Source organism: Anser brachyrhynchus (assembly GCF_964034855.1).
Source record: "Anser brachyrhynchus genome assembly, chromosome: 17".
NCBI lineage: Eukaryota > Metazoa > Chordata > Aves > Anseriformes > Anatidae > Anser > Anser brachyrhynchus.
The window spans coordinates 5649467-5671239 of record NC_137710.1 but is presented as its reverse complement, the minus strand read 5'-3'; the positions used below and the strand labels follow the sequence as shown (position 1 = coordinate 5671239).

Here is a 21773-nt window from a genome sequence, read left to right as displayed (position 1 = left end):
GACGAACAAAGTTGCCTGAAAACATGCCTCTCTTCATTTCAAATTTCGTATATAAGTAAGAGGGTGGTAAAGGTGTTTTTTTTTTTTGCTAGGCTGAGAAAATTAACTGAATGCAGGTTGTAGAGACCCCTTATTTTTCTGAACTGTAGTACACCGCTGAACTCCGCTGAAGAATAAAAGCTCATCTAAAGCAGACACTTTCTAGAGATTAAAAAAATTTACACTAGCATGTCACATTGTATGCCAAGTCCAGTCTTGAAGTATATAAACAAATAAAGGATTACAACAACTTTATTCAGATCTTGCAAAGAAGAGGAACAAGGTTCACAAGTTAGTTTCAAAAAACAGCACTAATCCAAATACTTCCACATGAACTAGTTTGAGTCTGTACCAGGTAACACAACATCTGAAGTAGTCAGTGTTCTGCTTTACAAATTAAGCCACTCCTGCAGAACAGTTACCCCTAGGAATCTTAGACTGACAATCCAAAGCAATACCTAAGCACTTCCAATTATTTGGAATAGAAAATCCCAAAAGCCCTGTGAATAGTAAAATTTATTTTTTTTTAAAACGCAAGTCAGTGCTGACCTAGACACTGATATCTTCGCTGGAAATGAACTGAATGCTTGCTAAATGAGAAAAACGAACAATATTAACCACAAAACTTAGTTCATTCCAGTTAAAATCTGCAGTTGTCTACAACAATCTTTTATTCACTCTGCAGTTAACATGAAGTTGCACAACTACGCAAAAGTATGTCAACACAATAGTCTGTGCTAAGCCACCAAGCCCACATAAGATCATTCAAGATTAGTGAAATCCATCCTTTTGTAGAGTGAATCCTGTAGTCATCGATAATAAAGGTGTTCTAGAGTTGTAGTAAGATACAAGAGTACTTTTGCATCTGACATTTCCCAAAGCTTTGGTATACTCAGAGCTCCCTCCTTAGCTATGCCAGTTTGAAAAATCCTACTTCACTTCCCTCTATTCTTAGGCAGACACATGAGCACAAGACAGTTTCTGATTTCTCTGTGATTCACTTACAAGGGCAAGCATTAAAAACCCATCCATAATTTTTTTTGCAGCACTTTGCTATTTTAATGTCTCAATAACCAAAAACAGCAAAACAATCTCTTTTTAAGAGGTGGATGATATGAAATAGTTAAAAGATAGATAGTTCTGCTCTTATTTTAACAGCCAAGAAAGCAAGGGAACAACAATCACATTTTTGAAATTAGAAGATTAATGTGCTAACTGAAGAAGCGTGGATTTTGGTCAGCATAACTCTGTATCTTGTAAGCTAAGAATGATTCTGTAGCAAACTTCACCAAAACCATATATAAAATTAAGTACTGATAATATTGAGAAGAATCCCAAAAACACCTCAGTCAACAAATATTGAAAATTGTGTTTTTTATTCAAAATGCAGATCTGCTACCTCAACCTTTTTCCTGCTACAATGTCCACAACTGCACACTCATCACCCCATGTGTCTCAAAGAAAAAATAAGAACAACAAAACCACAAAAATTCATACAATTGTATATTCTCTAGAAAGGAACTGCACTTTGTTTTTTAGCTGATATCTCAACTTCAAAGATAATAAAGTCTGTCTGAAAGCAACAGGTTTGGTTCTCTGTGAATACTCTGACCTACAAGGAAAGCCAGTTTATGGGCATACTGGCAAGGAGCAGGTACTCTGATAACACCCTGCAGAAGGGGGAAGAAAAAAAGGAATTACTTTCAAGTCATTTAACAAAGCATGCCTTCACTGTAACAAAAAGAAAGCTAGAATTCAAGAGTTCAGACACACGTAAAATTTAGATTCCCTGTCATTTATGCAGATTATTGAAACAACGTTACTTATACTGATATGCATTAAAAAAGTGCTTTAGAGAAGAGTACAATCAAACAGATTCTCAACTCCATTCCCAACCTCCCTCAAAAAAAGCATGTCATGCAGGTTTTATATTCCATGCTTTATCTCACAGAAGGTGGGACACGTAAATCATGTGAAGTATTTATGAATATTAAGATAACAAATCTAAAGCATGTTTCAAGCATGAGCTGACTCTGGGCTGATCTTGGTATGCAACAGAAGAGGCCCAACAGGAAATGCAACAACAGTTCCATCTCTACAAAAATTATTGCTGGGAGTAACAAATAATCACTTCAGTTGTGTTTCTGACATAGAATTGAGGGATAATACTCAAAACATCAAGTATTTTCTAGTGATAATGAAAATTCCTTTAGTCTTCAAACTTCAGAGAGACCAGGTGCTTGTGAGAGACTAGCTCTCTGATGGCCACTCTAGGTCCAGATGCATAATTGCAGACATTTTGGAACTGCATGGGTGCTTTAAAGATAATTTTTCTACCTTCTTGTGGGTTGTTACTACACAGAGGCACTCAGTTTATGAAGAAAAATACTATAATTTCCCCAAGTAAATACTTACCGACCAGTTATAGTACATGTGGCAAAGTTTGTAGGTTAAACGTTGCACATGATCTGGTTTCAGTTTGCTAGTGTCATATATCACATTATAATGAGTGGGTGCAACACAGCCATTTCTCACTGCCTGACTCACAATAAAGAAATCATACCTGTAATAAAAGAAGGAAAACCCCCAAAGTCTGATACAGAAAGAGTTGTTTTTCCTTAGAAAAATGCAAATCCTCATACATTTGTCCTACTTATTTCTCTTAAATCACATCATGCATATGCAGTAAACCGCAAAGTATTCCTTTTCTTTGGTCACAAAATAGTCAGTTCCCTCTATTTTTGAAAGGCCAGAGTATACGGAAGAACACAAGGAATCTGATTAGATGCAGGCAGTCGTAAGGCCATGAAGGTCTTAACCCTTCATCACAGTTTTCCTCCTGATGTGCTCCACCCTGCACACACACTTAGCTTACACTCCTCATCTGCGTTTTGCTACTACACAGAGATGCTCCATCTTACAAGAAAAATACCCTTTCCAGAAGAAATACTTACCAGCCAGCTACAGTACACGTGTACTATAGAGCACTACAGTACACTAGCACCCTGAGCCATCTTTGGATGTTGGTAGAACCAGAGTGACTATCAGTAAACTTGCAACACCTGCAGTGAGGCGGTTAAATACACACACACAAAAAAGGCAAAACTAGCTATTGTTAACTATGCACTGCCACAGAAAACAATATTCTCTCTCCTATGTGCTCCAGCATCCCTTGAACAAGTCCAACATACCACCGTCTACTGAATAAACTTTGCATTTCCTGGGTACCTGACCTAAGTTCCATGGAGTGTGGCTTAAAAAGTGGCACGTGAATGAAGACAAATGAGGTGTGTGTGTATGTTTTACCTAAGCACACATGACTCTGTAATTCTAAGTTGTCTTCTAGTAATTTACCAACCACCAAAAAAAACTTCCAAGGCTTACTCATATGATGTACCCTTAAAAATGACAAAGTTCAGGCACAACATCAAAACTGCACCCAGACAATTTAATTTCAGTCACGGAGAGCTGAGTAATCCTATCAATAAGATGTCAGAGAGACTTTAAAAATCAAAAAGAGAAGCACCCAAAAGCAAAACAAACACACAAATACAAAGCACGTATAATACTCTTACGTATATGAGTACTAAATACTGAAATACTGCTTAATGAATTAATAAAATTTAAGCTTACCCATTTCCCATCTGCATGTTTACCCATTACCCATCTACATGTTTAATACCATTTCTTTTCAAAAGGGCACGTGTGGAAAGCATTCTTCCATTCAATCCCACAGAATTTAATACTGGATATATTTCTTTTATTTGCTAGCAACCTGATAATACAAGAATACACTAACTTACCATTCTGGTCTGGTAACCTCAACATCAACAACAGTACCAGGGGGTGGGTTTTTAAGTCCTCCACCAGACTGTGCAAAGAATCTGGTATTCACTCGTTTCTTCACAACTATCACAGTAAGTTTTGGACTAAATAAATAAGTGAAAATAAAAGAAAAGAAGAAAAACAAAGAAAAAAACAAAAAACTGTCTTGAAAACCTGCACTGAGACTATTTCAGTAGCAGATTGTCTGCAGTTTTCAATTAAAATTAACTTTAGAGTTCTCCAGGGCATTAATTTCAAAGAAAAGTCTTCACTGTTTCATTCATTTAGATTAAGTTGGACTTTGTTCATAATTTCGAATTTTTAGTTTTTGGTGCAACGTCCACCAAATCAGTTTATATTTGATTTCGCAGGGAGATGAAAGACAGACCAGAAAGGAATCTTCCAAGTACAGAGCTGATTCTGCTCTCTCTCTCCTTCATCTTTTACATATAGAAAAAAACTTTGTGTGTGTAATAATACTTTTTGGAAAAAAGCAAGCCATTAGAGAAATGAAACAGAAGTAGCAAGTACTTCAGTTTTGCCTAGTTCCAATTGTTTTGTGTTCCGCTTGCCTGCCACGTCAGAAAGTAACTTCATCATTCAGAGCAGACTAAAAAAAAGTCAAATTGAAGACACACATATGCAATAGACAGTCCTTTCGGAATTGATAAGAGAAGCAGACCTATCATACACATGAAATAGTAATCAGGTATGATCTACCAGTTGAAAGAAGGTCTTACTATGCATCAAGAATGACTGATGCATGTGTGTGCACATGTTGTGCCGTGTACTGAATACTTATGTGGTACGTACTAAAAAAATTCCTATTATATTACAAGTTATGCCTCTCCAACCATGTAAGCAATCATCAGAAAAACAGTTACTTGATGTGAAGCAATAAAGATGAAAAGAATAAACAACTGTCATCAGTAACTGCTTTTTCTATCCTAGAGTTTATTTCCCTTGTGGTATGAAAAAAGGGGCCGGGGACACAGACTTACTTGTAGTCTTTGCCAACAGTCTTTAAGCAATCCAGAAATTGAGGCACTTCGTAATTAACTAAAGTATGTAGTTGTCCATCTCCTACACCATCCCGATACACAATAATACGAGAGGGCAAATACTTATTCCACTTGAACCAATCTCTAAGAGCAGCTAAAAAAAAAAAAAGTAAATTGTAAAGGCACTTCTGAATCTGCTTTGCCAAAGGCTGTTCAGAAATAACATACAAAATAACCACAGGGAAGAAAAAGAAATACATTCTCATGGTTATACAATGTGAATACACCACAGCAGCAAATCAATACTCTCAACTGAAAGTACCTTTCAGTCCACCCACTGAAGACTTTAGGGCTGCCAATCCACAAGTTAAAAACAAATCCCTATCCCAGAAGCAAAGAACAACAAAACCACATCAATTTTAGAATCGTTGCTTCCACCTGCTCTGCACGATAATTTTCTTAGAGATGCCAACAAGAAAACTTGTTTACTTTAGAATTAATTCTGATCTCCTTTCAATCCATCTCCTCTAAAACACTCTTTGAAGTTCATTCTAAGAAGTATTTAACTATCATTAAAAAATATGGAAATCGATGAAAGAATGTATACAAAATGATACTAAATTTCAGCAATATTTACAACTATTTTTAATATATATTTTTTTTAATCTAAGTACAAGTTGGCAGTACTTCCTCTTAAGGCAGCTAAAGGTGTGTTTTGGGGAAGCTAATTTGTCATGCCTTAACTGGCTCCACAAGAACAGAAAGCCTTTCCTTACTTTGCAAGCAAGCTTTGAGACCATCCACAAGTTCTTGCCCACGAGTTTGAACAACACAGCGTGAGAACCACCTGTGAATAACAAAATAAAAGATGACATTTAAGGCATTTACTGGGCTTACTTCAATAAAAAAACATTTTTAAAATGGCTATGCACATTTAGTCATTATGGTTATTGTGGGTCAAGGCAGTCAGGAAAGAGTTAGTGTACTATGAGAATGCTCTCCCTGTAAAACCCTTGTAGTAGACCAGTACCTTAGCACCATGCGAAATTCTTCTAAAAAAAAAAAAAAAACAAACTTTCATACAAGTCAATTCAAAAAGGAGAAGAGCTTGTCACCCCAATGCCCTCCATTCATCTCAGCCCTTGTCCCACCATTGTCCCCTTCTGTCAAGCACAGTGGAAGAAGGGCAAGACTAATTTTTCAACGGATGCAGTGCAAGGAAGCATTCCCAAGTGAAATATCTATTCCTAACTTAATATTTTAATTGTTATTAAAAATGTACAGTTAAATCAACTCAGACACTTACATGATGGCCTATCAGATTAAAGCCTCTTTTCACTTAGGGGAAAGTGAAATTTTATTTTGGCTTTCGAATCTTACCGTGTCATTGTTTGATTCAGGCTAGCGACAAATCCTGCAATTGACTGCTTCCCAGCTGAAGTGTCATGGTAACAATCAATTCCCACAATCATTACCTGTTTCAGCTGAAAAGGAATCAACAAAGAACATGTTCATATGTGTAGACAAGCCAAAGCACCTATCACCTCCATCCTACAATTTAGCAGGATCATGACATAAGCTTAGCTGTTTCAGTTTGCTTCAATAAAACATGGACGCTTAATTCTTAGAGCTACATTCCTCTTCTTAGAGCTACATTCCTCGTATGTCCAATTGAACTTCAGGCCCCTTCTTACAGACAAAACAAACTCTAGAAAAAGTATTTGCTTTTTTATTTTATTTAAAAGGCAAGCATTTTTTTCCAAAAATAAGACTGAATAAGGAAAATGAAAGAAAAGAAATACTTACTGGGATCTCAACACTCCAAAGCTCTCCACCCATTTTACAGTTCATTTGCAAGGCAATCTTTGTTGCTATAGCCAGAGTAGTCTGAGGCTTGCTTAAAGTGCGAGCAATCACACATTGACTTGGAATGGGACAATCAGTACAGAGGTATTTCTTTATAGCATCATACTTATCCTTTCGGGAACTAGACAAAATACAAACTGCCTTTGAAGGGAGAAAAAAAGTTTTTAAGAAGCTGGATTCTCAGATATACATAGCAGATGTAGTTCTTTCAAAAAAAAAAAACAACCTTTCTTACACTTGAGAAATATTCATACATCAGCTATCTGGTAAGTTTCAGAAGCTGTATTTCAGAGTCAAGTACAAAGGCTTTTTAAACAGAAGGATACTGAGACCGATTGGAATTTGAACAGGTGTATGAGAGCAGGCATGTAGGAAACAGTAGATATTCAGGAACCAGGAGTTTTTATTCCTAAGAAATAATCCACTAGTCTTAAAAAACAATGGCAGATTAACATGCTTTGAAATTACAGATTAAAATACATACTATGTTTGTGTCAGGAGTGATACTTTGCTGTAAGACCCGTAAGTAAGCTTCTGTTCTATCATCCACTTCAATCCTGAAAAAGAGGAGAAAGCTGTTTTTTCTGTATTAATAGTTCAAACTGTTATTAAAATCACAGCAAGGACATAAAAATAAATACTAATAAGGATACTAAGCAAGGACATAAATACTGATGCATAATGGGTCAAGTGTCACATTTACAGCTGTTCAACATACAGTATTTGCAGTTTTTGAACACTAAGGGAAATCACTCTTGACTTAGGCTTATAATGGCAATTAAAGTTAAAAACAAGGAAAGGCACATAAAGATATCTGTAAAAAGAACAAATCAAAATATGCTCAAGGTCTGCATAAAAACACGTATTCCTTCTTGCATTACATACAGGTCCATCTGAAAAGGTTTTGTTTAATGACCAGATGTCTAATGCTGTTTGGTTTTGGCAGGCCTCAACCCCACAGTGAAAGCTTTCACAAATAGAAATATGAGTAAGAAACTCAGTTAATTGACTAACCTGAAGAATTCACAAACGGAAAGCAATTTTATTTTTCTTTAAGTCAAAATCTCAGCACAGAATCTCACATTAGCTATCTCTACTGCATCTCGTTTACCATGTGAAGCATGCTAACAGATATATCTTAGTAAGTACAGAATTATTTTACTTCAGGAAATGCACTTACATGGTTGCCTTGTTCATTCTGATTCCCATAGATGGTGTGACTTTAAACAGATTTTGAAGTAACGTATTCGCAGTATCATAGTTGCGCCGCGTGTATATTAATAACCAGTTGTCCAGAGGCTTTGCGCTGATTAAGGGAGCTACCCTAGTTTCCCTTGACCAATCAGCAAACTGAGGATTGTAATCAAACTGTAAATAAGAGGTTGAAAAGAAAGAAAATCAACACCCTACTGAACATGCTATCTCCTGATAAAACGACCTCCTGATACGCTTCAAGAACAGACTATAACACTTTTGCCTAGAACATGACTGTTTGTTTTTTCCACTAATGTCACTGACCAACTTAAAGTAAGCTTTATCTAAAACTTTCAAGGCATCCAACTTTCTTTAAATGTTTCACTCATTTAGCCAGTGTAAGTTACTATTTGTGACACAGGTTGTAGTTAGATAGAACTATAAATATAGCTGTTTACATATTAATATATTTTTCTCCCTAGATCTATTTTTAAATAAGGTAACTGCTTGAGAAAAAGACAAGTATTATTATAAAGAAGGTACAAGATCTTTTTAAGACAGGCTTTGCTGAGTACACAGATACTATTCAAACCTTCTCCATCTAACACCCATGGAAAACTAACAAACCCAATAGGACACAGACTATTATAGAGCAATTATATAGTGTTTTATGATAATCCATGATTTAACTGAAATTTCAGTTATTCATACTAAAGAGTTACAGAATCTATTCAAAGCTGAGTATGTGTTTTTTCCATTGAGCTCATTAGTGGCTTTTCATTTGAAAGTCTTGGCATTTTAATAAATGAAAAATAATTAAAAACATCTGTATTCTCCTACTTTCGTATCTGAAACTACTTTTAGACAGAAAGGACTGTTTTGCAAGGAAGACGTTACAGTAATTCAAGCCAGACTCAGGCACTTTTAAACAGAACTTGTAAACTACTTGAGAAGTTTTTAAGTGTCCTGTATGGACAATGACTTACGTATCATGTTTTCTCTCCTAATGTTTTGTTTATAAACCAACAAGTAGTATTTCATCCTCTAAGAACTTGCTTCATTGATGAGAGATGCAGAAAATTTTAGAAGTTATTTTATTTACCACATTTCCTGCTTGAAGGATCTTTTCTGATTGAACAACTCTTCCCGTAAAGGATAGCAATTTAGAATCAAAGCTTAAACCCCAGTCCCGGAGTTCCTTCTGAACACCATCATCTCTGTTCAAAAACAACATTTCAATTAAAACAAGTTTGTTCTTGCTGGGATTTTTTTTTTTTAATAACTTTGTCATGAAAGATCTGGTTGACAATGAAGCACAGAAGATACCCAGGTAGCATACTTTTGGATGTAGTCAATAAGTCTTCCAATTTCACATTGCCTTCGCTCAGGTGGCAGTCGTGTATGAATAGCCAAGTCTTTCATCATGTTAAAATCATTCCGCATCTTCTCAGTCAATCCTGGTAACAGCAAAATCATTTTCTGAGTACAAATTAGACTCTAGACAAAGAAAAGTAAACTCTAAAACCTATATAAACCAACAAGTGCTGTTCTCTGCAGTTCACTTTCAGGCTGCAGCAATTGAAGAGTGTAACAGTCTTTAGCCAAGAGACAGTAATTATTTGTATGCAATAGTCAGTGCTATTTTAGGCAATTTAATAGTAGTCTACATTAAGTTGTAAGAATACATCCCATACAACAGTAACAACTGATACCTCTGCCAATGACAGCACAGTACAGAAGTTTTGCTCTTCACTGCGAGCATATTTTCTGTTCACTGTCTGGGTTTAGTGGAAGTTTTCACTGTATTTGTAACATGCGACCTCTTCAGCCTTTTCTTATTTTTAAAAGAAAATTGTATTTTCTAGTTTCCTTATTGCCCCCATTTGGTTTTCTTAGCAAAGAATGCTTTTCATAGCAAAGAAGCAAAAGGAAGTTTGCTTTTACTAACCAGATTGAAAATAAATCCCTATGTTTAAGTAGACTCATGCTAGTGTTAACATAATTTCTATCAGATCCCCAAACCTTTGAATTCATCCTCCCATGTAGTGAAGACTACCAGCACATAACATATTAATATAGTCATTCATTTCATTAGGGAAAAAAAAAGAGTACACAAGATAAAATTCCGAAGTTGCTGAATACACTGAGGTCAGCTTTGCACTCTGAAGTTTAAATTAATATTCATGCCTGGCTGATTACACAGATTGTCAGCTAAAAAAAAAACCACCACACACTTTCAGAATAAGACGTTCCTAATATTGTGATGCAAAGTCTTCTTACAATCCATACAAGCTTGTCTTTAAGCTTTATCTGTTACATTAAAACTTCATATTTTGATGCTCAGTAATCTCCCAGGTCTTCATACAAGATACGTACATTTGTTACTTCTGATCCGTGGTTAAAAAAACATGCTGAATTCTACTGTGAACACACACATGGCTTTTAGTACTTGCTACAAGCTTAGGAGCTACTTAAGGACAATGAAGGTGCCTCAGTGCAGAACAGCTGACTAGGAAGCTGTAGCTGGCAACAAATCTCCTAGTTGAAATACTGCACTTTTATTTGGCACGTGAAACCAAACAGCTTTCTAGCCACTCTGAGTAACCCTCTAGAACTGGAGGAATTAGCACACAATTCTTGAGCTCCAAGTGAGGTATGCACACCAGTCACCAGATCTCCACAGAGAAAACCCCTCCCATCTGTGGTAGCCCAGGAAACAGCCAAAACCAAGTCCTGCCATTTCAAACGGGTTTGAGGCCTTTACTGAGGTCTGAACAGTCTATCCAAGAGACAGAAAAGCAACCACCATGGCAGCCTATCTACAATGGATGACAGGTTGGTCAGTATTCCTATCAGGAAATAAGTTTTGGACTATCCTAGATGTGTTCCAAATATTACCAGGAGGCATCTGTAACAAGATTCAAGTTGTGTTCAGCAATCAGCTCTAACAGTGTAACAATCCCACATTTCCATTACTCCTCCTGAAATCTGAACTACACAGACCACATCAGAGATCCTAGAAGGGCTTTATGCTTTTACAGCATGCTAGGGCTGTCCTCAATGACAGCAAGCAAACAGTTTTAATACATAGCTCAGCAATTTCACACCCAGAAGGAGGCCAGTGCAACTGCACAGGTACCTTATAAAACTGCGAACGTAAAGCATTTGATGCCAGCCAAAGTATAGTTTACAAGAACTTGAGACAGGATGTGCCATCTATCAAGAAAAGGTAAACAGCTGAAATTCTATGCACATATTCATCATGTCACCACTAAGAGCAGACTTAGGCATACTTTTTAAAAGAGAAGTCCAGCAGAGGCAATTTGCTTACTGCTCAGGATCACAAAATCACTGGTATTAAGCATTTCTTGCCAGTCATGCAGATCAGCTGTGCATGTGCTGCAGCCACATAGTGGCATCAGCAGTAATCAGAGCTTTAAGGTTCTCTCACTCAACACACATCTCCATCTGCACAGATGTCAAGGAAGACATTTTTAGATTTTTGCATGAGGGGACACCAAATTGTAAGATGCACAGCTCTTTATTTAGATTTCCAAAGCAAACCAAACCAGTTGTTTAACTGAGACAGTTCGTTTTGCTCAGAAATTATCCAACTGAGATGGCCAGGTACTGCTAAATGCAAACTAAATATCTCAGAGAAAAACACGTTCTTATGCAACTCACAAAATTATCTACAGATAATTTCCCTTTTTCAAACAGAAGTTATACTGTCAAAAACTTTTTAAGTTATTAGTGTGCCAACATTCAACTTCCTAAGTGGAGATTATGCAACAGCAAAACCCTTCAAACTTTTCAGTCTCATTTAAATAACTAAACTCTGAACTACACGCTTGTTTCTGAACTCACTTTTATACAAGCAAATCAGTTCTAGTTAACTTGGCAAGAGGTTGCTGTCAAAATATCAGTTTCAGTAGGAGGTATGGTTTGACAGATGCTTGAATGTGAAGCAACTATTGCTACAGTACCTGTTAGGTAGCACAGCTCTGGAATTAGAACCACAGGTCCTGATATCATGCTTCCTCTCTTCCTCCGAGACTGACTGATCAAGACAGGCTGGTTCAAGTCAGTAATTTCTTGATTATATTGCTGTATTAGAAATACATATTGCATGTTAGTTTATTCATAACAAACACATGGTTTTCTTAATGCTTACTTCAGAAAGTATTTTTTATTAAAAAAGCTTTTATTGAACAAAAAAGCAAACTTTTGTTTTTTGATTGGCGCATTCATTCACTTAAGGGGAGCTGTCTTTGTCAGAAAAGGACAAAAACAGAAGCACTGTTCTCTCTGCTGGTGTCATCAAGTTATTGACTTCTAAGACATAACAGAAATAATCCTTCTGCCTTGACTGAGGCAGTACCACACAAAGCACCTAACCAAAGATTAGGATGCTCATTTCAGATCTCCAATGGACAGGGTTTCTGCCCTATGTAGCAATTTAATTGAAGACATTACAAGAATCAAACAAGATTCCATGTAAGTCTGTAATTCATCCCCACCCACCCACCCCCCAGCCTTTCTTCACATCTGGCAAGAGCTGGTCTGTCTACTGGTCACTGATTTAATTTAGAAAGAAAAAAAGCTGACAGCCAAACATACTTCATAGTTTAACCCTTTCTTATTCTTAAAGAGAATCACACCCCAGAAAATATGCAAAGAACAGCATTTAAAAACAAACAAAAAAGTGGGATCATAGCAAAGGCATGAAGTCACAAAAATTATGAGCTCCAACCTGAACTAGAATAGATAATAAACTAGAAGCAAAATTTGAACTAGGTTCCATCGAGTTTTACAGCAGAAACTTCTGTGTAGGAAGATTCTGCAATTCCAGTGTTTGGCTTTCCAAAAGACGGTCTCTGGGACCATCTCAGGTCCTGACAGGCCAGTCTTGCTAGTGAAGACTGAGGCAAAGGCAGCATTCAGTACCTCAGCCCTTTCCATACCCTGTGTCACCAGGGCCCAACTCATTCACAAAAATGGGCTCACATTTTCCCTAATCTTCCTTTTGTCTTATAGAATACCTATGAATAAAATACCATACAGTAAATACCTATGTACTTAGATCCTTTGTTGTTGTCTTTTACATCCCTTACCACATCCAACTCCAGTTGGGCTTTGGCTTTCCTGCTCGTCCCTGCATGCTGGGACACTGTCTCTCTATTCCTCCCAGGTTACTTGTCCCTGCATATTTCCTTTCTGCCTTTGAGCTTTACAGAGGCTCCTTGATCATCCATGCCATCCTCCTGGCATTTCTGCCCAGTTTCCCACTCCTTGAGACTCCTACCCAATGCAAGCTGCCTACTGTAGTTACTTCTTTCACATTACATAGTATCCATTAAAATAAAATTCTGCTAAAGCCAACTAGGAATGACTAATCCATGCATTGTAGGTAAAACCTCCGAAGATGTTCTGAAGTTTCAAGTTCAAGCATAATACACAGAATGAAAGGTAAGCTTCCATACCCTTTTGTAGTAGTCTACGTAGCTGATCTCAGAGCCATCTGCTCGTCTAAAAGTACACTGTGGATTGGCATCCCAGTCAATGTCATCAACTCTGTATGTTCTGTTATTGTACCTGAATAAACAATTTCACCATTTTATTTATTTTTTAAATCTTAAATACAACTGAAATAGAACTGTGAAGAAAAAAGTTGATGGCAATACTCATTTAAGTTGGAAGTTTTGCTCCTATCAACAACAGTAACTTCAGGTTTCCAGTTATAACAGGTTATCAATCATAACAGGTATCAATTCTACTAAAAGCTACATGATACTAACACAAAATGAAAACAGACCTAATCCAAGATGCATTTCCCACTTTTCTAAATGCTGTTACCTCAATTAATTTGCTAACTGGACAATGATAACATTTTCAGGTTCATAGTTCATTGTATATTCCAGGACATGGAACACCCCCCCAAAAAATAAAACAAATCTCTGAGAAGAGTCCAAAGAGACTTACTTTGTAAGAATAATTAGACCTATCAGTTCTTTAGCACAGGCATCTCTAAATCTTTGCTCTTCAACCTGGTAATAGAGACTGTACATAAAATCCAACACTGTTTCACTGCGAAGAATCTTATAGCTCACATCTGCACATAACATAATGCTTTCCTCATACTGGAGAATAGAACTTGCGAAGCCTGGCCAAACCATCAACCTGCCAAAAAAAGAGAACATACAGGATCTTAATATACTTTGAAGCATCTCTGTTCTCACTCTTATTTCTGTCCACTTTCTCAGACACTTGAAAATAGCCATGACACAACAAAACTATCATTCAAATATAAACAAGATCCCAAAAGTTAATAAAACTAAAAATATTTTAAGTGCAGGTATCTTTAATCTTTTTTTTTTTTTAAAGTCTTAAGTTGACTAAATTAATGATACAGCAGTATTACTGAACCCCCAAAAAAGCAACAGCCTCCAACAGGGGAGTTCAAAAACTACCCATGCAGTGGGGCATGGACAAATACAAATTTACTTGGCAGGTTAAATGGCCTTCAGAATGAAAGCTGGAAACTCCTGAACTTTATAATTGAAGTATTCAATGATCTCAGCTTTACAGACATTTAAGCAAGGTTTCTGACATCCCAGTTAAATGTAAAAGCAGAACACACATTGGTAGAGAGTCATCAGATATTGCACACAACAGGAAGTTATGAGAAGAAGGTCTCATGCTCCATAGGAATAACGGGTTTTAAGTCTACGGCTTTATTACAAGATAAACTACAGGAGCAATACTGAAAAATCCTCCTCTTTCTCCCCACCCCCTGGCTTTCCATTTTGCCAAACCTGTGATTAGGGATGCTGACTGGGTCGTTGGGGTTGTAATAGTTACGTCCAATCTGCTGCAAATTCATCATCTTCAAAAGCCTGCAAGTTGAAATAAAGATGTCATTCACCATTATTATTCAGTTTATCAACTATCCATGGTCCCATCCCTCTGCAGAGCTGTATTATTTGTTCAGCCAACTACATGAAAGTCACAAATGTGAACTTTTGATTAAATTAAATTTAGAAATGTAGTTTATTAAATGACAACTTCAGAAGTTGAGAATAAGTTAGCATATAACCTTATCAACCAGCTGAAGGTAACAGTCAAAACAAGCTACATTTCAAGTGAAACCAGGTAGCAAGTTCAAGTAGAAAGACTGTAATGGAAGGAAAAGAATAATAAATTTTTCAGTTCAAAGTCTTGAACTACACTGTGCTTTAAGAGGCAAATCCACAGACAGAAGAGGGCAGAGACAGGCTAACTGCCTACAACAATGAGCACTGCAGCATGTCTCTGCTTGCTCAGAAAAAAGGCATAAACTAATTTTTCACTAACATGTACCAGAAGCATGCATGTGACTGCACGCTAAAATGTTGCCAGATGTGGTCGGCCACATAGTAACAGTGGCTACAAAGGCTTGAAAATTTACATTTGTCATATTGATTTGTAGTCCATTCCTTAGAAAGGAAACACTTAAGTCAGATATTTCTCAAATGACTTCTTATAAAGACATAACTTGGCAAGCAAACCTTCTAAAAATGATGTTATAAAACTGCAGGCATGTAGGTGAACTAGGTGGCAATTCATTAGTCAGTGTGATTGTGATCTTCACATCTTCTCCATTTCGCGTCTTACTAAACACTTCAGTAACCTGAAAAAGCCAAATTAGATTAATAAAACCGAAGGCAAACAGGGCTATAGCTGGACTTTGCTCCATTAATATCAAGTGTAGTAGAATATTAAAATTCTACGTAATAATCTCAAAAATTAGCTGAAACAGGAATTTAATTTCCTACTATGACTGTAAACTGCAACCAAGAATGCTTTGTTTGCTTGGGTGAAACACTAGGTGTAGAACAGAGGCTATCCCCAAAGCAGCTTGTACAAGCAGACAACTTGGTGCGGATTGTTAGCAAGGACGCAAAGGGGGCTGCTGCGGTTGGCTGACTGGAGGCTAGCAGACGAACTCCACCTCACCGCTTGCTCACACCTCCTTGCCTCCCGTCCCAGTAAGATAGTAGGGAAAAAAACAGGATGAACAAGAGCAAGAAAGCTCATGGGTCAAGATGAAGACAGGGAGATCGCTTACAGAATTACCATCATGGGCTAAACACAGATTCAAGTTGTGGAAATTAACTTTATATTTACTTAGTAATTCAGATACTGGAGATAAAAAAAAAACATTAAAAATGCATATGGTAAACACCTACTGACCCATGTAGAAAGAAATATACTGTCTGTACTATCTGCTTCTGTGCAGAGGGTTATTCAAGTTTGCAGAGCTTGAGAATTAGAATCAGAAGTTTATTACCAGATTTCTCTGTGCAAGCAAATTAGCTTACACTACTAAATTCAATCCAACTAAATGTTACTCATGGGACATCAATTCTCTACATTCAGCCAGACTAGGAAGAAACAAGAAGCACCATAAAATGCAAGTCAAAATAAGAATATTATAGAATTCTTATATCACACCTTATTCCCTAGTTTTTTTGGTAAGAATAATATTGATCCATCAAACGCATGTGTCTTTCCAATTAGCTCTTCATGCTGAAAGAGCAAAGCTGATCGAAGACGGCGTGCTTCCATCTCAGGATTATAGCCAATATGGTACTGATACAAAGCCCATTTGGGTCGAGATGTCAGACGAAAATAATTTGCAATTAATTTTATCATAATACCTGAAGAACCTAAAATGAGAGGCAAACATCCTAGTGGTTACAAAAGTTTTTAACAGTTTATAGTACTTTAACAACTCTGAGAAGTTTTAAAATACTGTCATACATATAGAGATTAGACATCTGTTGCATTCTGCAATTGTTCTGTACAATTAAAGTTAGAGAAAATTGTCACATATGCACAGTGTTATCACAGTCACCAGAGCTTTTTATAATTCCTTCATCCATCAGGAAAACTCCCACATCAATTGAGGTAAAAATTTATATCAGTAACCTGTCTCCTAAAGGGTAAGCACCATCTACAACAGAAATGAATCGCTACCAAAACACAAATGGACAAATTACTTTCTTTACGTGAACAATAAACATGGAACAAAAACCAGCACAAGTATCAATCAATATAGATATCCACATTCCCATTCACGCAGGCTAAAATCACATTTCTTTCGGTATTTCAAGATTTAAAAATAAAAAACATGCACTGAAAACTAGCTGCAGGTCAGTTAAAGTATTTTTGCTATTTTTTCAAGTTTCATTTCAATTTCCATTAGACTTAAAAGCACAAATTAATACCAAAAGTGCACTGCAGTCAATTATGGATTATCCATTTTATTTTGATTATCCACTCTTCCTATTCAAAAAAAAACTTAGACAAAAACAAAAACCTTACAACATGCAAAGCAATTGGCAATACTAGGTTGACCTTTAAGAACTACTTTTCATTTCAACTTGCTTACAGTTGACCATAATCTGATCTGAACATACCAGTTTTTGATTCTCGAACATGTTCTATGGCTTGCCGAGTATTCACCCCTAGGTCATGGAAATCCCGACGACGTCCACCCCTATCTGCTAAAGACAACTCCTGAAATCCGGCTGAAATCTGTAATCCTATTGGTTTGAAAATTGAGAAAAAATTGAAAAGTAATACATACTATCTTCCTAAGATTTACATTTAACCAGCATGCAAACAGAACAGCTCGTTAGCCAGATGAAAAAGGATGGACTAATAAACAAGTCAATCTCTTCTGCAAATACAGAGGAAATAGCACTCGTTTCAACTCCAGTAACACTGAAATGTGAAAGAGTACATTGTGACACATAGTGATGTGAGAGTTTCATTTCATTACTAACATTCAAGAAAAAGAATGACATAGCAGAAAAAAATACTACTGGTAGTCATGCGGTTGATTGTGCCAACAGCCTTCTATTTTTATTTATTTATTTACTATTTTGATAAAGGAGCTGGTAACCTGTTTAATTGCTAGCACACTTAAGGTAGCTTTCAAAAGTCCACATTCTGTTATGCTGCATATTAAAGCGACAATACTATCAACACAAGGTAAACACTGTAAACTTTTCCAAATCTTAGGAAGAATCTAATTTTGGAAAGAAGAATTAGAAACATTGTATAAAGAACTCATTAACTGCATTCTCTTCAAAACGCTTGCTCTTGTGGGAAATGAACATTTTTTCCCCTTTCTGACCTAGTGGCTTTGGAACACTCTGAGGGCCTCTCTGTCGTCCACGGCCACCGAATTCTTCTGACAGTGTTGGCGGAAGACTTGGCTGTTGAGGTTGCCGATGACCAGATGGATGACTTGAAAAAGCCTGTTGAGCCTGCAACAGTTGTGAACAACTTTTCCTATCACAACTGAAGAAACAGCATGCTTCTGGGAGTACAGCAAAACACAGCCACTAATCAAGTTCAAATACCCAAATACCCAAGTTTAACAGCTATACACTTAATATAGGGAAAAAAGGAATTAAATGTAGCAGAGATATTACTTTGTACTTCAAATACTAAAACAATGGGTGACAATTTGTGATATACATATATATATATTTTTTTTTCTGGAAGTTATGTTCACTTATCTGCAGTACTTATTTTATAAAAACAGCTCTTGCAGCTTTAGTGTTCAATGATTAAGTAACATTAAAGAGTGTCATGTCTGGAAGAATTCTTCAGAATAACCTGAAATAGATGAGGTTTTTTTTTTTCCCCCAAAAAAACAAATTCAAGTGTCCAGAGAAGAAATACAGATTTATTCTATAAATAAAACTACGAAACCTCAGCAGCTCTGTCCCACAACACAGCAGTTATTGTAGGACCCCTCAAACCACTGCCACACACCCTGCCAGCACCACCCCCCCGGAATTCCTCTACCCCTTCACTCTCAGAGCACTTGGCACCTGTCTCACAATTCCCACACGCATGTTCTGATGCGGAATGCAGCGCTCCACAACGTAAGTAAGTAGGCAGGCCTCCCTGTTCTTATATTCTCCACCTTATGGTCTTTATGTCCACTCAAAACAACTCGTTGCAATTTGTGCTCACTGTCCTCTTTCCCTGTACTCCTTCCTACTCATCCCTTTGCTCCCCACCCCCCTTTTCCTACCTTTGCAGCAAGAACAACCACAAATTTGTCAGAAAATCAGTAAGGAAAGGTAGGCCTCTGACCTTAAACCTCACTCACCTTTTTTCAAAAAAAAATCACTAGCAGTAACAATTTGGTGGTATTATGATACATCCATATCAGTCCAGTGTAAAAGTCAAATAGTACGGTTCATTTCTACAACACATGGCTACTTGCTACTGTCTTCCCCTACAATTAGGGCAGATCGTGTTCTCACTTGAGACACAAGTGCACACCTAAGCCCTCGTTTTCCAAACTTGTATGAAACTTTTTTCTTCATTCTGCAGCCTCCTACAAAAATGGCTTTAGAAACACTTCTTGAACTGACCTTTGTGGAGGAAGATATGCTCGGCCTATACAATAGAATAGTGTCAGTCTACATAGGGAGAAAAGAGCTGAAACCATTTTTTTCTCCACTCGGACTGCATCAACATTTGTAGTCCAACTTCACCCATAGTCATGGTTTCTTTTCTTTCCTCCTCCACAACAGGATACCAACATCACCTCCTGACTTCTGCTATAAATTCTACTCAAGTCATAGAGCACAAGTTTGAAGTAATCATGTCTCAGGTTTATAAACACTGTTCCAAGTTCAAGAGGGCCATCAATGCTACTGATGCAAGATACATTTTCCTATTTCAGAAACAGGCGCATAAGCTACCTCCTATTTCTACTCATTCTATTCAGACAACTATATTACAATAGGGCACTTATTTAAAAATCACAAAAAACGTTTAGCTTTATTAATTGCTTTTGATTAAAAACATCTGACACGAGATATACATACATATATCATCCAATGTATAGATCTGATATTAGCTAAGACTTTTCAGAGCATAGCTATGTGAATTAAAAAGAACCAACTTACAGACGCAGCTCCTACAGAAGGAACAGCAGTCTCCTGTCCCGGAGGCCTCCCTCTGGCTCTGGCTCTAGCTCTTCCTGTCATCTTCCCTTCTAAGATAAGGCATGTACAGCATTAGCATTCAATCTCCCACTTCCCCCACCCAATACATATTATGAGCAGCACTATTACATTTGCCCTTGTTTAATTTAAACTGGCTCAGTAAGATGCACCCTTATTTACAAACCCCCAGCCTTTGTCTCTCCACGTTAACACAGCCACAACAGCCAGTGTGGGTAACGGCTCCTCAGCACAGGCCTAATGGCACAGCCCATGAGGCCCTCTCAAACTGTGCAGAAAGACAACTAGAGAGCACAAGCAAATACACAACCTCAGTCAAGCCAAAATCAGGGCCCACGACATTAAGTTACGTACGCAACTGGGTTCAGACCCATTCCCCACTCTACCCCTGGAGCACCTCACGCCCCCTTCCCCACCACACACACACGCCTCTGCTCGGACAGCTCCCTAATACCCCAAACCACTCCCTGAGCCCACGCACTCCTCCCACAACAACCTGCCCTCTCTCTGGGCTCGGCCCCGGCACCTCTACCAGCCTCGGGCCGTTAGCAGAGCCCAACCCATGACCGCAGCCGCTCCCCCCCCCACAGACACGCCCCAGCCAGGCCCTCGGCTTTATCACCGCCGCCACCTCCCCTCAGGCCAGACCCAACGCCTCGCCTCACCTCACCTCACGCAGCTCGCGCTGGCGGCGCCAGGCGGGAACGTTCGGCCTCCCCTGATTGGCTGCCGAGGGCCGAGCGCTGCCGAAGACGCCCGAAGGGCTCGGCCGGCCTCAGCGGACGCAGCTGAAGCTGGCCGCCTTTTCCCGCCTCTGTCCTCACAGGGACTTGCCCCGCCCTGTTGCCGTGCTTGCCCGCTGCCTCGGCGATAAATAATGAAAGTGGATAAAAAGAAGTCATGTCTGGTCGTGTTGGCATGCTGCTCCCCACAGGGCGAGGGGTCCCGACATCTGGGAGGCTGAGTGAACCGGACCGGGCCCTACGACCGCTGAGAGGTCTTCCTGCCCTGGAGGCTCGTTTGTCAGCCAAAGTGGGCTTTTGGTTGTTTTCTATAACTTTCCTGAGGGAACTTTCCCCTAAAAATTATTCCCTCATCGCGATTCTTGCTTGAAACGTGGATGTAAGTTAGCCAGAAGGTGGAGCAATAAAACAAGAAATAAAACTCTGAAGTTGTTTCAGAGGGTTGTGTTTGTCTACACAGATACGGGTAAAACTTCTTGCTCTGCTCCAGAGATGTGCCGAATATAGACAAAAATAGACACAAATAGGCTTAAATGTGCACTTCATGGAAGCTGTTGGAAGGAGTGACTGGGCACAACCCAATTAAGCATCAACAATTCAAAACACATGAGCAATCATCCTCATATTGAGCTGTGTTCTTCAGCAGACTAGCAATCAAATAGAAAAAAAAAAAGAAAAAAAAGTGCCTTTTTCTAAGTACCAAGACCGGTTCAATTGCGATGATTGTTTCCAGAGAATCACAACCTCAATTTCAGATACTTTGCAACAGAACTAGGAAATTTTATGACTTGGAATTAAGTGGCCCTAAATGGGAAGGGCCCCCACACTTCTGTAGCCAGGGTGCCTACACAGTGCCAGGGCTCAAGGGCGTATTTCTGTTGTTTTTAAGTTGCCTTTAACTTAAGGTTTAGGTGACTGTGATGCATCCAGAGACACTGACTTCAAGGGACAAGAGATAATATTATCTAATTAAAACCTTAACTTCATAAAAGACCGGTCTGATCTCATGAGGTCATTCACAATTTTTCAGCTACCTGCAGGGAATAGAGGACTAGGTTGTTTTTCTT

General features: G+C 38.1%; 1 protein-coding gene across 7 annotated transcripts; it reads right to left on the bottom strand.

The window, feature by feature from the left end:
• Positions 1 to 1398: 1398 nt before the first annotated feature.
• PIWIL1 (piwi like RNA-mediated gene silencing 1) lies at positions 1399 to 21504 on the bottom strand. 7 transcript variants are annotated; one of them, XM_080559662.1, is made up of 21 exons: positions 20629 to 21497; positions 19907 to 19995; positions 18109 to 18241; positions 17387 to 17512; positions 16419 to 16633; positions 15473 to 15594; positions 14741 to 14821; positions 13908 to 14105; positions 13409 to 13520; positions 11912 to 12032; positions 9265 to 9382; positions 9028 to 9142; positions 7912 to 8099; positions 7216 to 7288; positions 6672 to 6872; positions 6246 to 6349; positions 5642 to 5712; positions 4866 to 5019; positions 3843 to 3968; positions 2455 to 2602; positions 1399 to 1709 (listed from the first exon to the last, which is right to left on the bottom strand). In XM_080559662.1, exons 2-21 carry the CDS (start codon positions 19985 to 19987, stop codon positions 1593 to 1595), a joined length of 2604 nt encoding a protein of 867 aa, XP_080415788.1. In that variant the 5' UTR covers positions 19988 to 19995; positions 20629 to 21497; the 3' UTR covers positions 1399 to 1592. The 7 variants fall into 7 exon arrangements, with proteins under 7 accessions (XP_080415788.1, XP_080415786.1, XP_080415791.1 ...); XM_080559660.1 differs by having other exon boundaries at positions 20634 to 21497; XM_080559665.1 differs by lacking the exon at positions 20629 to 21497 and adding an exon at positions 20595 to 20617.
• Between the last annotated feature and the right edge of the window lie 269 nt (positions 21505 to 21773).

What these genes read in the sequence shown, in the direction of transcription:
- PIWIL1 (XM_080559662.1), bottom strand. Translation starts at nt 19,987, where the DNA reads ATGACAGGAAGAGCTAGAGCCAGAGCCAGAGGGAGGCCTCCGGGACAG. An exon ending in CAAAAAAACTAGGGAATAAG is followed by an intron (nt 15,595 to 16,418) that starts GTGTGATATAAG and finishes TGGCTTTTTCAG; the next exon opens with GTTACTGAAGTGTTTAGTAA. An exon ending in AGAATGAACAAGGCAACCAT is followed by an intron (nt 7,289 to 7,911) that starts GTAAGTGCATTT and finishes CCTCTTTTTCAG; the next exon opens with GATTGAAGTGGATGATAGAA.